The sequence below is a fragment of the Mastigoproctus giganteus genome, chromosome 8, assembly GCF_048544385.1.
Source record: "Mastigoproctus giganteus isolate SK-2022 chromosome 8, ASM4854438v1, whole genome shotgun sequence".
NCBI lineage: Eukaryota > Metazoa > Arthropoda > Arachnida > Uropygi > Thelyphonidae > Mastigoproctus > Mastigoproctus giganteus.
Window position 1 is genome coordinate 22,927,161 of NC_143582.1, and position 18,035 is coordinate 22,945,195.

General features: G+C 31.8%; 1 protein-coding gene across 7 annotated transcripts in view; it reads left to right on the forward strand.

Annotated features, from left to right (window-relative positions):
* LOC150081361 (splicing factor, proline- and glutamine-rich-like) overlaps positions 1–18,035 on the forward strand; it is a 266,228-nt gene that overhangs the window by 89,081 nt on the left and 159,112 nt on the right. For 6 of the 7 annotated variants that reach the window (XM_090379723.1, XM_090379725.1, XM_090379719.1 and 3 more), the window contains exons 6-7: positions 1,482–1,572; positions 5,165–5,226. In XM_090379723.1, the coding sequence (XP_090235849.1) occupies positions 1,482–1,572; positions 5,165–5,226 (153 nt within the window). Of the gene's footprint in view, positions 1–1,481; positions 1,573–5,164; positions 5,227–12,130; positions 12,179–18,035 lie in introns of those variants that run through there. The other variant, XM_090379724.1, reaches the window with a different exon arrangement.

The window sequence follows — 18,035 nt, forward strand, 5'->3', positions numbered from 1 at the left end:
TTAAGGGTAAGTTGCTACAATGGATAAAAGGATGGTTGAGTGGAACAAGACAGGGTGGTAATTAATGGGTGCTGCTCTTCGTGGACTAATGTTATTAGTGGAGTCACAAGGAAAAGGAGGTGATTGTCCCTCTGTATAAGGCAGTGGGACTTGAGTGGGACTCTGCCTTGAGTACTGCGTACAGGTCTGGAGGCCTCATTTTAGGAAGGATGTAGATTTGCTTGAGCGTGTACAGAGAAAGGCAACAAGATTTGTGAGGGGAATGAAGGGATCCTCTTACCAAGAGAGGCTTAAGTTCTGCAAATTGCAGTGGCTGGAGATTAGGCACCTTGCAAGGTGATCTGATTTAGGTGTATAAGGCCCTGAATGGGTTGAGCATGCTGAATTCTGATGGGATCCTTCCACTTGTTCAGATTACGAACCTAAGGGGCATAAATTCAAATTAAGAAAAGACAGATGTAGAATAGATGTGTGGAAATTGCCCTTTAGCCAGCAGGTGGTTAATTGCTGGAACAAACTTTCATCTGTCATTGTGGAAGTTGATAGGTTAAATTAATTTAAAGAGGAACTGGACAGGCATTTGGAGGGAATGGTGTGATTTTTTTTTTTTTTTTTTTTTTTTTTTGGCTGATGCTGCATAAGCTCATACACTTGCTTTCTTGCAGCACATGCCAGTACTACTACTACTATAATGCACATAACATGTAGTGTATTATAACCTAGTGACAAGAGGTTTTGAGCTTTGTGGTGTTGACAACAACAGGGCGCCTCCGTAGCCAGGTGGGAAGGAGCAGCAGTGCGTAGCACACGCTCTTGATTAGACCGGGGTTCGAGCCCGTCACCACCAAGTACGGAGGATGTGGAAAGGTCAGTGAATGACCACCGCATATCCCGGAGCAATATGGCCTTAGTTGCTAATGCTCCTCAAAAAAAAAAACAAATAACAATAACAATGTTGACAACATTTCATTAGAATTGGTTAGTCTCTACTTGGGTGACCGGGATAGCCAGGTGGGTAAAGTGCCTGTCTGGCAACCCAAAGGTAATGGGTTCGAATCCCGCCTCGGGCTTGGATCAGAGTAAAATGCAAAAACTTTGGAAGGTGCATTATGGCCACAGAAGCCGATGCACTAACAAAAAGGGGGGAAAAAAAAAAAAGTCTCTAGTTGTCTCAACTGCTTTAATAAGTTTCCCTGATTCCTAAATATCACAGAGCTAGACATAGTTTAACTTTTACAGTTTTGTTTTGAATTCAATGACAAATATTGTAAAAATGATAACAGGCTAAGTTGCAAATCAGTAAAAAAACTTATCTATGATGGTTTTTGTAATTTATAATCTGTATTGACGGAAATTCTATTAAAATGTGACATGCCATAGTTTTACCCAATATAATTTTGTTAATTTTATATATAAAGCTTGTGTATTTAGTTTATTATATATTTATTTTTGCATTTTTTTCTTCTTTTTTTATATTAAAGGAAGAGTCTGTGATGCAAGGAAATACTTCAATGTCATCACCTGGTTTAGGAGGTGACCACATTAGGGGATCAAGTAGCACTAGTGCTGGAGGTGTGTATTAATTATGTAAAATATGTGCGATAATGTTTATTTATAAAACTGGAAGTAAATGGATTTCCCTGTTAGTTTCCTTTCATTTCAGTAAGGGGCATAAATAATGTACATATGCACAATATCACATAAGTCAGTACTATATTCATTTCATGAAGCTTATTTGAAGTGTTTGGCCAACCATATATTCCATTATTTTAAAATAAAATAAAGACAATGATATCAGATTTCAGTTTATATGAGTAACCCAATTTTTAAAGGAAGTATTCATATTTTATTTTTTTATTAAAAAATTGCCCCTAAAACAGCAATTTCACAAAAGAAGAGACAAAAAAAAATCAATTTTTTTAAAGGACTAGCTAAGAAGCAAATTTATAAAGATTGTGGAGATATCATTTACATTTAATATTTCTATTATTAATAGTATTATACACTGATGAGCCAAATAAATATTGGTTTATTTATGAAGTAGGATATTTACTGGGTGAATTTTAACACTAAATATTTTGATAGTTATGTTTTGAGCTACTTTTAAATTTACTAATTAAATATATAACTTGAGAAAATAAAATAAATAAATAAAAATTTTGAGAACAATGCCTTAGTTCTTTGTGGGGGGGGGGATTTGGCTCTAACTTGGGACAGCCCCGTTTACCATCATAACGACTGCCTTTCTTACTGGCCAAGTGAATTGGGGAAACCATTTCAACCTAAGAGCGAACTTTGTTTTCTGATTTCCATCTATTGTGCACACTGAAATCATGCACCTGTTCAAATGTATGAGAAGCATTGCGATGGTGAAAAAATTCTCTACTGTTTTGGAATCATAGTTAGTGTCTGTAGACAACTTGTAGATTTCTTGCACTAAGCTTTGCTTGCATTACCCCATCAGTGGTATTTATTACGTAAGTTTATAATACCCACAAGAATTATCACATGACAGTCTGTAATTGTCCAGTGATTTTTCTTTTGTCCAAGTAAATCCTTATCCTCTCTAGTCATCCATTTTGGCATTTTTCTCATTTGTGGAACTTCTACACTGGAAAATATGCATGGAATGAATAATTGATTAGATCACAGTCCAGCCTTCTGGATCAGCAAGAAGAAAATTACTGATTAACCCAACAGAAGTTGTGTACTCTTACTTACTTCACTAACATCCTTAAAATTTTAGGTACTAAACTCTATTAGAAAATCAGTATTCTCTTCAGTTCCATTACGGATTATTCACTGTAAAGAATGTATTATGTACATAATCTGGCATAAACCGCCTGTATATAATTTCATCATAGAATTTTGTTTTGGCTTTCATTCATTGTATTTTGTACTGCTGTATACATTGGAAGAACTAAGGTAGCTGAGAAATAATATATACCTTTTTTTTTTTCCCTTCTTCTTACTAATGAGCATTCTTATTTCTTCAGTGTTATTTGTTCTATCCTGTATACCGTCAGAATAAATATTAAAATTAAACTCATTATCCCCAAACATATATAAAGTAAATTTAGGACAAAAGCATCATATTAATAGAGCTATAAAAACAACATTGTACAAGCAAGTATGTTATGGCCATGATATGTAACAATGAGCAGGCTAGTTTGGCTACTCCGTGCATTGATCTCACAAGTGAATACATAATATCATTTTATTTTGATTTGTGCAAGCTGATATCCATCAATGTATATAGGTCAAAGAATTTTCCATCTTGTTTCCTGCCGAGAAATTTATTGATTTTGTGGGGCTGGGGTTCCCTCAGCACTCAACTCTTAATGTAATCCTGAGAATTCTCCTAATTTACCTGTGTTTTCATGAAAATTCCACAAGTAGCTTCAACAGTTTGCTGCTCCAATGAACAAGTATATTACTTTTCATTAATATTATTTATTTTATTTTTTTAAATTTAAATTATATGTCATTACCCATTCAGTATTGGAACAGAATTAGCAATGTACATTGGAGTGGTGCTATTTTTATTTAAAAGTGCACTACCAAGGAAATTCATGTTGAAGTTTCCCCACAGTATGTGATCAATGTACTAATCATTAAACCTGGTTTATTCAGTACTGCAATGTACAAAATGAAGTTATGATCTATAATTATTTGTGTTGAAACAACTACATATTTGAAAAGGCAGTGATATAGAGACATTATGTGAATTACCATATGGCAGTTCACACTTCGTCTTAAACACTCGTTGATATGAGGGTTTTTGTGAAGAAAAGATCATGTTATTAGCAATCTCTTCATTGTTGCTTTATGTTTGGCATGGGCCAGTGGTACAGTCCAGTGTTTAGTGAAGGGGTTCTTAAACAGGGTAGAGATTCCAAGAGGAGATTAAGCAGAGGTATGTAGTAAGTGAAAGACATCATAGAAGCATTTTATTATTATTATTTTTTTCATTCTCACACCACCTGTTCATTTTAAGTTTAATTATTTAATGGTCGTTTCCAAATTGAATTTTTTGATCATGTATTTCATCTACAATTTTTGAAACAAGAATAAGAAAAGCAGTATGGCACAAAACATGTAAGAACTCCTTGTTCAGTGCTTCTGTGTATCAGTGCCTTTTCATATATAAATATAGTACTGTTTAAACATAATTGATTATTAATCAGCAATTCTTATGTTCACTGACACAGATTTGTCAGTTTCCTATGCAACTATTATGGTAATTGTTAGCCATTGTTTTTAACTTGTTTGAATTTATGTTATAGGCAAAACTTTATAAACAGTCTTTTGGGTGAGTATTCAAATCATGTGCTTAGCACAGTTTTTATTACTAACTCCTATGTTTGTGATCCTGGTAGATTACCAGACAAGCTGAAAACTTTTCCTTAGATTTTTCTCCATGGGAGAATTTTTCCAGTAAATCTTAAAATTTTCCCTGTGGTTTATCTCATACTTTTATTCTACAGTTTACAGGAAAAATTATATAGCATCAACGCAAAAAAAAAAAAAAAAAAAAAATTGAAATAAAGAAACTCCACCTGAGAAAGCCTGGTTTTTGCAGATGTTGCAATTGGTGAGGACAGAATTGATGAGGCTGCAGGCTTTGCTTTAAACTTTGCCTTAGAAGACTGCAGCTTTTGCTTGAAACATTGTAATTGGTCCTGTCTGTTCTTTCTAATTATATATGTGCTAGAGATAGCAAAAAAGTTGCAGCACAGAAAAATAGAGGTGTCTACCCGTAAATAGTTTTGTTTATAAAAATTATTTAATTGTTTTTATTTTATTATTATTATTTTTAATTGTGTGCAGAATTATATAGTATATAGGAACAAAGATTTCATTAGAAACTTTCAAGTATTGTTACTTTTTTATAATAATGAAAGCTTATGATACTGTTTATTTTATTATTTAAAAAAATAATAAATAAATAAAATTCTCTTCTGCCGTTGCTGATATGTGATTGCTAACTATATATACACTTAATGGAACAAAGATCATTCTTTAATATTCTTTGTAAATTAAGCTTAAAATATTTATAAGTTGTAGTTTGGAGAATATTTGTTCAAGGGACAAGAAAGTCACTTTGACAGATGTAATTGAATGTCTTATTTTGAGTTCATAAGTTGGTTTCTGATAATGGTAGGTACCTCTCATCATGGACCTTCTGGAATTGGACAAGGATCTAATGCAGTTGGAATGCAACCGGTAATGTATTTTAAACACATTTATTTTTCAGTTTAAGATCACTGAATGTGAATTATTTGTTATGAATGGAAAGTCTACAAATTTTATATATGTGTGTATATATATATTTAAATACTTAATATATGAGGTCTGATAATAAAGTAGACATTCTGCAAGGACTTTGAGAAAATGATTTACATCATATTTCTAGCCGTGAAGGATATGTTATCATTATGATAAAATCAGAATGAGCATATAATGGATGTAACTTCCTCCATTAAAGTTGTATTAAAACAGATTAGGGGCCAGTTTTTTTTATTGTCAGACTTGGTATACAACTTTCTTTGAACTTTTAATTTTCTAGTTTTTCTTAACCTTGAAAAGGTAAAAATTTATAATTAGTGATGTGGGAGGAGCACCCAAAATCTGTTAAGTTTAGGGAGTTTTTACCAACTTAGCTTTTGCAATGCATAATATTAATGAAAAAACAATAATTATCAGAGTCAGTTAAGCGTGCATAAAATTAGATGTCATTTATATGAGCACTAGAAATAGAAAAGCAATATTGCTGAATTTTTTTTTTTTTTTTAACTCATGTAAAACTTAAATTACTTAATAATTTTTATACACTTAATATGTTAAATCTTGACCATTTTTAATATTGCATTAAGGGGGCAGAGTTGTGAGAAATCCTTAACACTTTTCAGTATGTGTCATATTACTAGAACTTCTATGACAGGTCATTTTTAACTGCAGACTTGAGCTTTTAAAGCCATTTTTGAAAAGCCTAAATTATGCACTTTATATTTACTTTGGAAGAAAGAAAAAATATCTGTATTACGGACTTGTATGTGTTTCAAGTGAACATAAGCCACCCTAACTTGAAATTCTGTATTAGCTTCCGTGAATATAGTGTGAAGATCTGTTATTTATGGGCACGGCTTACACAGAGAAGTCATTTATAACAAGTATTACTGTGCTAGCATTGCACAGGAAATTCTATGGTTAAAATGTGAAAATCTATGAAATATTTAAATAGAAATATTTTGCCATAAGTGTTGTTAACTGCAGCAGTATTATTTTTCTCATACGTCTATTTTGCATATGTCTCTTGTTTAATTTTAACCATTATTGATGCCACTTAGCACATTCCGTGGCATTTTCATTATTCAGAATTATGGAAAGTTATATGTAATTGAAGCTGAACTTTAAAGCTTGGGAAAGCACAACTTTTTATTATTTTTTTTTTCCATTTTTGCTTTCGTGGAGTACTTGCCAACGTTAGTTGTAATTGTGAATATATTTGCTGCACAGTGAACATGCATACCACTTGAAAAATGTTTGGATTTATATTGTCGGGTATTCACATGCACAATATCACATCACTTGTATTTTTTATGGTCTCCCAGCTCTCATTATAAGATTTTCAATGTATTACCTATATAAAGTTTTGACATTGCTGACTTGTGTTTATCATAGAAAAATAGAAATTAATGATTGGCTTAATAGCATGAAACACCTTAAAATCTGGTTGTTAGAGCAAAAAAAAAATTTAACTGCACCACAACTGCCACTTATTCTTTTTCATAGTAGTTCTGATTCCAGTCATTAGCGTAAAAGTAATTACCATTCACATGATTTCTCTTTTTCTTTAATAGCTTGAGTTGTGGGATTGCTTGTGGAACTGTAGTCAGTGTAGTACAGTACTTTAAGGAATGGCTTACTATTTTCTCAATATTGTTGGATCAGATAAGAGTAGACTTAATTCAGAAAAGTAAATTCAAATTAATATTTAATTCTAATAAACTGTGCAACAAATCAGTTATCAATCGTTTGAACTTAAATTATTAAAAGCAGAGATTATGTACCTGAATGCAAAGGGTGGGTTGAAACACAATTGGATGTATAATTTCTTTTATTTTCTACAATTTTATCTCCATTGATTGTAAATATGCTGAAGAATTTTCAGCTGAGAAATTTATTGACTGGATGTGGGGTATCTTGGGCAAATTTTCTTAATCTGTAAATGCACCAAATTCTCTTAATTTAGCATTGTTTTCATGAAAATTGTAGTGGCTTAAAACATAATAGAAATACAATACCACTGATTATTAGGCACAGTCTCATTTTTCATTTTTCCCCCCTACCAATGAATATGGTAACAATTGTATATGGATCTCTGCAGAAGAATAAATTATTCCTTATTTTTCAGTATTTATAGTTCATGATTCATTTTTAAAATTCTGTTTGAATAGTAGAAATTTGTTTACATATACCCCATATTTGTTGAAATTTTGCATGAAAGTCATTTTGGTTTTCTTTACTTTGAATAAACAGTATTTTGTTAACATTTTCTGTACTACATAAATTTGACAAGTGTAATTATTACTGACTAATTTTCAGGATTATGAATTTTGTATCCTAATGAAAAGTGGATAGCAGCGAAAACTTTATTTAAAATTTTTATTAAATGCCAAGAAGTTTTATGACAGTAGCCATTACCTTTTATAGCAGATTTTATGATGCTTTTTCTTTGCTATTAATGTTTGTTGCATAGCTTACTTTCACGAAAAGAAATGGCTCCTGAACTGATGTTTTTTTATCACAGCGTATTTATGATATAATTAAATTTAGACACTTGTTCCAAACTGCAAAATAAATTGAAAATCCACAAGAATTCCACAACTTATTTCAAATAATTTCATTCAGTTTAAAATTAACGAAAATAAACTAAAGGTAAAATTATTATTTTTTAAATTTTTATTTTTATTTATTTATTTATTTTTTTTGTAGATTAACATAAACCTTATTCCCACATATCTGGTTGCACATTATCACCTGATTTGTAATTGTGCCAATAAAATTCACATTTAAAGCTGCCGTTTTTATTTACAGTAATTGATTGATCTATGTGCACTTGTTGTTTTCTTACACTTAATATTGAAGTATAAGAGTATTTTATGATTTTCTTCAAAGAAAATCCACCTAGGAGTTAATGTTCAGAAGGAAGAAGTTCAAATGTCTGTGCTTGAATTTAGCCATTTTAATAATTTATATTTTTGGCTAAGAATATTAAATGCGTACTGAGCTGAAATTTTAACTTCAGTGTGGAAATATTTAAGCAGCTGATTACATTACGAGGCAGTAATGCAATTATTATCTAACTTGTGATTTCTTCATAGTAACTAGCCATTGCTAAATATGCCCAAGAACTAGTGTTGTAACAGGAAAAAAATGGTTTAAAATAACTCGTACTTTGTAGCTCTGTAACGTGCCACCAAAATAATTGCGTATCAGAAATTACAATACATTGGACAATGAAAGTTGGTGACATAGATAAAATAGCTTATGGTTAAGTTTATTGTTTCAAGTTCTTTTTTTATGCATTAGTTTACTGGAACTGAAATGATTACATATATATAGACTTAAAAGACCCTTTGAAATGCCCATTTCTATATTTTATGACAGGTAGAATTATAATTCTAATGATTGTGCATGTTATGACAGCTGCAAAATAGGTTCCAAACTGCATATGGGCAAAAGGTTTGGTTGTTTTAAAATAAGTGCTTTTTTAATTACTTTGTAGTCCACTGGAAGGGAGAGGCACGCTATTAAATAACATGCATAAGATAGCATGGCAGAAAGAGAGACTGACTTGGAATATATCTTGGATTGAGGGATTACAGGAAATGGAACAAGCTAATTTTGTTTAGTATTTTTACTTTATCCCAAGAATTGTTTTGGGAGGGAAACATGTGCATGTATACACAATAACTGTTATTTCAGGATTCAGTTATTGAATCCAGAAAGCAGAAATTGGAAACCAGACTCTTGCCAAAAATAGGAAAAAGATGTATCATTTTACCTGCATATTCCCAAAAAATTGTTTTTGTCATAGGAGAATGATGAGTATCAGCCCATAGCAACATGGACTTTTTAATAAACTGATTTAGTCACTTGGCTTTATAGGGCCAGAAAACATGAACATAATGTAACCATAATAACCCAAAGCCTAGACTAACCACATATGAATTTGACTGGATATGTAGCATATCTACTTTTAAAAAATAGTAACAATGAATGCACTGCCATAGATAGTGTCTAATGGGCAGTTTTAAAATAAGGTGAAAGTAAAGAAAACTGGAAGTTGGTTAAAACAGACTCATCCTAACTTTTAGTTGAGCAAAACTTCATAACTGTAGTGAACAGCAAATTGTTTGGTAGGGCTTACCCAGTTGAACTAATAGCACTTTTTATCATTGACATTTAAGTAACCTTTTTCCCCTCTCCTAATTATATAGCTGATAATACTAGAATATATTCCTAGCAGCAGTTTTTTTTTTGTTCCCCCCTTCCCAAACCTAACTGGCCAGTTTTTACTTTGAAATTATTTTATGAGGACAGGTTAGTGGTAGTTCCATAAAATTAAAGAACATACAAAAGTATCATTATCAAAAGAGGCAAGTAATTGAGTACCTGGTCCCATTAAGCAGTCATGGGCAATTAACTCTTTGGAGACATTCTGCATTATATGTAGCTAATGTCTAAATGTTTAGAAAATTTCCAGAAAGTTCCAATGCTACAAATTAAGTAAAAGATTAGAAAACAAAGTAGACTTCTCCTTACTGGCTAATAGACTTTGCCTCTTCCTATTCAGTTACTGGTTAATTGCTATATGAGCATTGGTTGAAGAATAAAATAGATTTTTATTAGTGGAGGCTCCATATGACCAAAACCTTCTTGACAGGCAAAATTATTGCACCTACATGTGCATTGTAGTTGGTTCAGAATATGTATAAAAATGTTTGAAAATTATTGGTATTTAGAAATAATCTTCTCCTCCCAGTTTCTGTATTTTTTTGTAAAAAGTTTTTGTATTTTTTTTAAATGTTAGGATATATATATATATATATATCCTAACATACAAAAATTTGTATGTTAAAATTTTTTTTTTTTGCTGAAATGCATAGTTTTTCTTTCCATCATCAGTAAACATGTTAGTGCTTACTCCGAGGTATGCACATCACCAAGTTTGCATCAAGATCTCTTTCTTTTGGCTGACTCCATTCCGTCTGTGTGGAGTAGTTTTCTAATATGTGTTGTCAAAGTGTACACTGTTATAATTTACATACAGAAATTTGAAAGTTTTGCTTTCAAATCTTTTAATAATATGCAGCAAAATTTACAGCATAAAGCTTGACTCAATATTATGTACTACTTGCATAGTTGCAGGATGTATTGTCGCTTAACTTTCTACCACACCTGCAATTTGTTATTTTATTTTCTTTGCAGTATCTTTTTAAAAAATGTACTGCAGTTCTTTATTAATAATTGAGTAATCATTTCCTAGAACCACCAATAAATTTCATAATTTGCAAATGGTATGTTCTTCTTGGTTAAGTCGATTTTGCACTTATGAAATTCTGTTTCAATTGTTGATAGAATCAGTCTAAGGGGGTAGTAGAGGTTTCGTCTTGAATTTCACATTATTTAACCCTGCCAAATGCCAAACCAGCTATAGATACTTATGATTTTTAGGCATGATTAACTGACATCGCATGGTCTGATTCACTTTGCTGCTAAGGCTTAACAGACATCAGATCACTTTTGTTTCTTTATTGTGTTTCTTCATTTTCTTTTCTTTGTGACTTTTGCTGGATCACTATCATTTCAAAGACCACAGTTAGTTGTCTAAAATTTTTGTAGGCTTTTGGACTGAACTATTTTTTAATCACAAATTTGTAGATGAAAAACATCTCAATTTTGGATGATAATGTTCAACATTAGATGTTTTAACCCTAAAAAGAATGCTTATACATCTATTTATAGCTTTTCTGCTCTTTTATGCAATAAAATATTTACATCACAGGCTCTATTTTTTAAAATGTATTTCAAATTGTGTTACTAGAAAACAGACAGTCAATGTGCCTTGGTATATTCAGACTGGATAGTTACAAGCAAGTGTATGCACTTGAAGTCCATCTGCATTCCATTGATGCTCTGCTAGGTTAAAAGATTCAGATCTTGTATTAACTGTGTAGGCAAGAGTAGTAGAAAAGGCCATTATTTCCTAGAACCACCATCACATGATACAGCTGCAATGGCATGCCCATGAGATGGCTTCTTTCTCTGGGGACTAGATGTCACCATGATGGGATTCATCTGGTTCATGAGAAGGCATTGTCATCACCCAGTGTGCTGAGCTCATAGTTTTGTTTTGGTTTTACCACCTACATGATTCAAATTAGGTTCATCAGACTTAGTGATTTCGTTTCTGTTATATGAACCATCAGTGATATTTGGCAAGATTCTCTGTTGGGAAGCCCAGACTGAATGGTTTCTGGTGCATCATGCATTGGCACAACTGTTTTCACGGTTACATCTCTGCATTATACATGCTAAGCTGGATATGTTTTTCACGGCATGCACCATTTCATACCAGAATCATAAATGTTTAATAAAGTTGTGGCAAAGGTGTCCACTTGCAAATGTTTAATGAAATGAAAAGAACAGCTAAAATTTTTAGAGGAAAAATCCATGTGTCAACATTGGTTATTTGGCCACTGTTGATTAGCAATCCTCTATTCCTTGCTCTCTCTCTCTCTCTCTCTCTCTCTCTCTCTCTCTCTCTCTCTCTCTCTCTCTCAGTACAATAAATTAATGAAATGATGTTGAAAAGCTGGTTGACTAAAACTTTGTGCTGCTCAAAATTTAATCATTAGTTATAAATTATATAATTTGCAAATATTGCAGTGGAGAGAACCTGCATAGCAGAAACAGAGTAATACCATGCAACTTTCAGAGCAGAAATGTGATTACCATTGATGGACATGTTAATTATAATTAGGATATTATATGCATTGTGTTTTTTTTTTTTTTTTTTAAATAATTAGTTTCAAAATTTTTGTAATTATATATTGTGCAGCAACAAAGGATAGGATTAACCTGGCAGTGGTGATGCTGGACCTGACAGGTGCCAACTTGCTTTTTAATTTCTGGAAAAGGTTTTATTAGTGTTTCATCTTTTCTTAATAGAATGATCCTTGTTGTATGTAATTTGTTTAAGAAATTTAAATACTTAAAAGCATTTTTTTTTTTTTTTTTTTTTTTTTTTTAACACTTTAGTTTCAGAAGAAAAAAAAAACTGCTATACAATTTGCTAAAAATTAACAGTTATAGACTTGTAAACATGAGACTAATTAGTCTCTTCCATTTTCCAGTTTAAAAAAAAAAACTTTAAATGTATAAAATTTCACACATGGGCACATGTTTTTACTTATGAATATATTAATTTTTTAAAAAATTAATTTGTATTAGATACTATCAGTGATTTCCATTTTCAAATTTGCTGGGCTATGAAGTGTACTGAATTTGAATGTTGTTCATGTTGCTACCTCTCTGTCTAGAGGGACTAATCTGATTTCTTGTTATCATGTGTATTATGTGAGAACAGCAAGACTGGATATTTACAGAACTAGTGGTAAAGTAACCTTGAACTAGAAGTAAACACCTAATTGAAAGCGTTAGCACCTGTCAGGTCCATCGCCGCTCTTCAGAAAAAAAGTTGCAGGAATGGTGGTGTGGAATCTCACAGCTTCTTGTTTGCAGTTACTCTGCAAAGACAATAGAAATTCATTTCAAAAACTGTTGAGGTAAAAGTGCCTATTTAGGAAGTTCAAAATAATTCAGATTTTAATCATTAACCGAAGTATAATGCAGGATCGTTATTTTTGAACAGAACCTGACAGGTCCATCACCGCTGGGTTAATAGCTTAATTCAAGGCTTGACAAATCCACTTTGTCTGGCGACTAATGTTGACTCAAGTTCATTTTGCGGTTTCCATGGTCCCTATCTTGCCATGGGTTGGCATGACTTTCAAGAAAAAGTAAATGCTAAACTAGTTACTTTAATTCTATTATGGAATGCACGTTATTGGCTGAAGAAATGTCATGAATAATTGCCCAACCAAACACTCCTTGTGTTAAGATAGTAAGGAAACCAGTTACATGAAGAGCATTTCATATTAGCTTTGCAATTTTGTTTTTTAAGCGTTCAATTTGAATATGCTATAGTGGTACTAAATCAAATAACTATATGCAGGGTTGTCCAACTGGCAGTCTCCGCGTTGGTTTTATGCAGTCTGTATGAGTACCCTTTCCACTTTTAAAAATGTATGAACTCTTTCCTCTTTAACTAGCAGGCACACAAAAACCATAAAAGCTGGCATGCAATACCTTTACTTCACCAACCACTGGGGAGTGGGGGGGGGGGATAAAGCAGTTGAAAATGTGAAACCTTAAATTTATTCTTAATTCTGCCATTATATTGTATGAAATTTCATGTTGTTACTATACTAACAATGTTTTTTTGATATACATGATGTAAAGAATTTTTTTACATCTAAAGTTTTCTAATTAAAAAAATAATTAATGATGTGTAGTGAAAGTGAATGACATACTTAAAATTCACACTAATTCTAATAGCTGTTTAAATTTATAAGTTTTATTGTTTTCAGTATATAAAATACACCAAATGTCTAACTTGAGAGTCTTGCAAACACATTAGGGAAAAGTGGTTACTAAACGTTGCATCTAAATTTTCATTTGATTTCCTATAGCATCTAGTAAATAACTTTTTTTTCAGAAGCAACTCCTTTAAATTTAATTGTTGCAGGCCAAGTATTTGAATAAGTATATTAGGGATTTTTTTTTTTTTTTTTTTTACAATGCAAGTAAGATATCAAAGGTACAATGCATTCCTAGTAGTTTGAAGTTGGACAGCCCTGGATACATATGTTAACCAAGTAGAAACTGCTCAAAAAAATAGTATACTAATAAAGTGTTCTTACCTGTAATAATACTGTACTTAGCAAGTTGTAATAAATGAAGTTAGTTACTTCATTTATTGTTACATCATAATCAGTATTTTGTAGAAAAATTATTAACCAGGGGAAAAAAATTTCAGGATTCGTATAGATGTCATTCATAAACAATCATTCTAGTAAACTAAAGGATTATTTTCATAATTTATTCTCATAAATAACAGAAGTGGCTTGTATGTTATTGTATAATAATCAGTATACCTTTTAAAATTTGTCTTCAAGTTGGTGTGCCATTTCTGCTGTCAAATACAGTTAACTCCTGTTAATAACTTTCAGAAGGACTGGCATCAAAGAGCAATATAAGAATGACCCCTCATTTCACAGAATTGAACATGGGATCAGAAGAAAATAGTGCTATAAGTGGGAGTGTTATAACGGGTGTTTATACAGTATTTAATTAACAGCAATGGAAGCTAATTTGAATACCAAATTAAAGACCTGTTGTATTGTGAAAGATTGTTTCTGTACTTGATTACAAATAGAGATGGATTTTGAGAGGTAGCCGAAAGACTATCTACAGAATATAATATCTTTAATGTGGAGGTCCTTTCCACATTGCCTGCAAGTGTGGAGTTTTTAATATATTTCAAAGTTAACACAGTTAATTAGAGGTGATTATCACTTTCAGGTAGAGTAATGAACAATTCAGCTAAAATCACATTGTAGTTAGCGTAGTATGCTGTTCCACTCATTGAACACATCAGAAACAAAATGTAACAACATTAGAACTACATTTAGATATACAATAGAAAGCTAGATTTAAAAATTGTGCAAGTTTTAAATAAATAAAATAAAGACTAATACAAAGTAAAGTTTTACTATTATATATCACCAAACATAATCAGAACTATCCATACCAGTGTAAAGTGTAGAGCAGCTTAATGATATATGTCATAATATTGATAGTTTATGCTTTTGTAAGAGCCCATGATACAGCAAAAGTCCACAAATTAGCATCTGAATGGGCCAACCAGAAAGTTGCATAGTATATTTCACTGTATAGCGATAAAAAAGCATTCATACAGTTATTTTAGGATTAGGACATCTATGTTTGCATTCTTACATGGGAAAAGGCCAAGGATACTCTATTTGATCTCTCTTAGAGTGGTGGTGTTGATTCTGCTCCTGCTCTGAAAAGTTTGTTTCATACTCGTTCTTCTAATCCTATACATATCCAGCGTAATGAATATTTTATCATTGCATAAAAAGGCAAGGTAACATTCTTTGTAAGCTGTCATTTTAATGGAACTTATTGTGTTAATGAAGAAATTTCATTATCACAACATTCCAGCAGACTAGCAACTTGCAACACATTTTAATAGGTTCAGTGAAATCACCATATTTCAATGACAGTAATAGTCTGTGATTACTAGATACAGTTTTTTATATTGAGCTGATAATTCAGCCTTATTGTAAATTTGAGTCAGGTAGTTTGAAATTTATTTGTGGGAAAGTTAAAAAATTCTTTTTTTATTCCACTTCGGAAAATGGGCTGGTTTTGTATAATATTTAAAATAATATTTTAATCTGAATTGCAAAGTAATCAGAATAGATCATCTGAATTTCAGATTTCGGTGTAACCTGTAATATTTCACATGGTGTTGAACAAGATATGGGAACAAAGCAGCATTTACATAAAGTGCTAATATCTTGATATTTTGTATGGGTGAACAAATGGTAGGGAGAAGTATAAGAAAAAATACTGATGTGAGTTTTAACACATTGAGTTACGTTGGCCTTCTCATTATCAGGTGTGCTCCTCATTTAGTGACATAATAAACTTGACTTGTACTTTGTAGTTTGCTATTGAATTGACAAAAATATGTGGCTGGTGTAAGTTAGAAAATTTAAGACAATTAAACTTTAGTTATTGTTTATTATTATAAACAATGATATACGATAATATATTATTATTGTATTGACAAAAAATGTGTATAGTGTAAGTTAGAGAAAATGTAAGATTTAATTGCCATTGTTTATAATAATATAACCAGAATGATAATTAAATAGTTTGTCATGCATTTTCTAACTTATATCAACCACATAATTTTGCTGATACAAGAGCAAATCATATAAGTGGGAAGGATCCATGTAGATCTTTTCCCCTGTGCTTCAGTTGAATTTGCTCATGTTTCTAACTGTTGCCTTCTTTTTAATTTCATATTATTGATACAAGTGAATGAGTGAACTGTTTTAGGGAGATTGGAGAGAGGTTCAATTAGGTAAATGAGGCCATGAGATAAATTGTCTAATCATAATGATTATTGAATTGCTTTGGGGAGATTTTAAAGAGTTGTAATTAATCAACAAGTGTATCAGTGACATTTTTCCAGTAGAACTGTCACAGGTACACATCATGGTGAGCACTCTGCAACCAGTATCACTCAGCAAGCAATCACAACAAACACACCCTGTCAGCTTGCTTTGTATTGGCAGGTGGTGTTTGCGTATACCTACTTGTTTTGACTCAACTAACAAAAGTATGTTCTGCTACTGTGCCAGGCGAGACATTAAATAGTTCACCTAAAGAAATGTTTCATAAATATAATCCAGCTGATAGTTATCAAGTTAAAATACAGAATTTACAGTACTGTGCTTCTGTTTCACTTAAAATGAATCTGTTTTAATTCAAAAAATAATAATTAATAAAATAAAATAAATAGGCTGAAACAAAAGGACGTTAATTACCCAGTCTTTAAAACCCAATTCGTGCTAATGTGAAAATTACAGTAAACCCTCAATTTTAGGGACTTTGGATTTAATGCATAAAAAAAAAAATTTGATTGGCACCAGAATACCACTGTGTGGTCACAGCAAACCTGTTAATTATGTACTGTGTATCATCATTAAAGTCGAGATGAATAAAAGCATGCTTTTATTGTTTTAACTTCAATTGTGGGGTACAAAAAGTTTTAAAAAATAACTTGATTTAACCGCGGACCCCCACCATTAGTCCACAAAATTAAAGGTTTACTGTATTTGTTTTATCAGTTTACCTGAAGGACTGAGTTTTTTGCACCTTTGCTTAAATTCTGCTGCTTTTACTTGATATCATAGAAGTATTAACATCAGCGTAGCATGTTGACTGTATTTGTGACATGCTGATTCCACAATTTTCAACTTCATAGTACAGCGCATTCATTTTAGTGAAACATCTTTCACGTGATTATAAAGCAAATAAAAACTGTTATGTGCTGGAAAGGTATTTCACGAGCGCTTTTTCGGAAATGTAATGAAATATTACAATCTACTTTAGTGATAGCCCTAGGCTATTACTGATAGTTCTTCTTAGATGATATATGTGGAGTACAGGACAGGGGATTCATATTGTGAAACTGCAGTGACAGTTTTCTGTTAATATTACCTCTTTGTTTACTAGTGTGGTAGTATCCTTGGTAAAATGATTTCAATAGTCAGTTAAGTTCATATTTATTGGTTTTGAACTTCATATTACTGAGGTTTAGTTCTTCTTAGATGATATATGTGGAGTACAGGACAGGGGATTCATATTGTGAAACTGCAGTGACAGTTTTCTGTTAATATTACCTCTTTGTTTACTAGTGTGGTAGTATCCTTGGTAAAATGATTTCAATAGTCAGTTAAGTTCATATTTATTGGTTTTGAACTTCATATTACTGAGGTTTTGCTGAAACATTGCTGTCTTTAAACTAATTACTGGATGGTCTTTTCCAAGTTTTTTTTTTTTTTTTCCCCCTTCACAAAAAAAATACTTTTCATATAATCATCTCTCTTCCAATTTTGCTCTGTCATCTCACCTCCTCGTCTCACAAAATTTTAAAGAAATACATGACCCGGGATTGAGTCACTCTGGATTGGATAGGGCAGAAGCATTTTTGGGCTTCCTTTTTGCTATGACTGAATTAATTATCCTCTGGTTGGAGGTTGGTTGGCAAAAATATCCAGTTTTTTCTTCTGTCAAATTGGAAG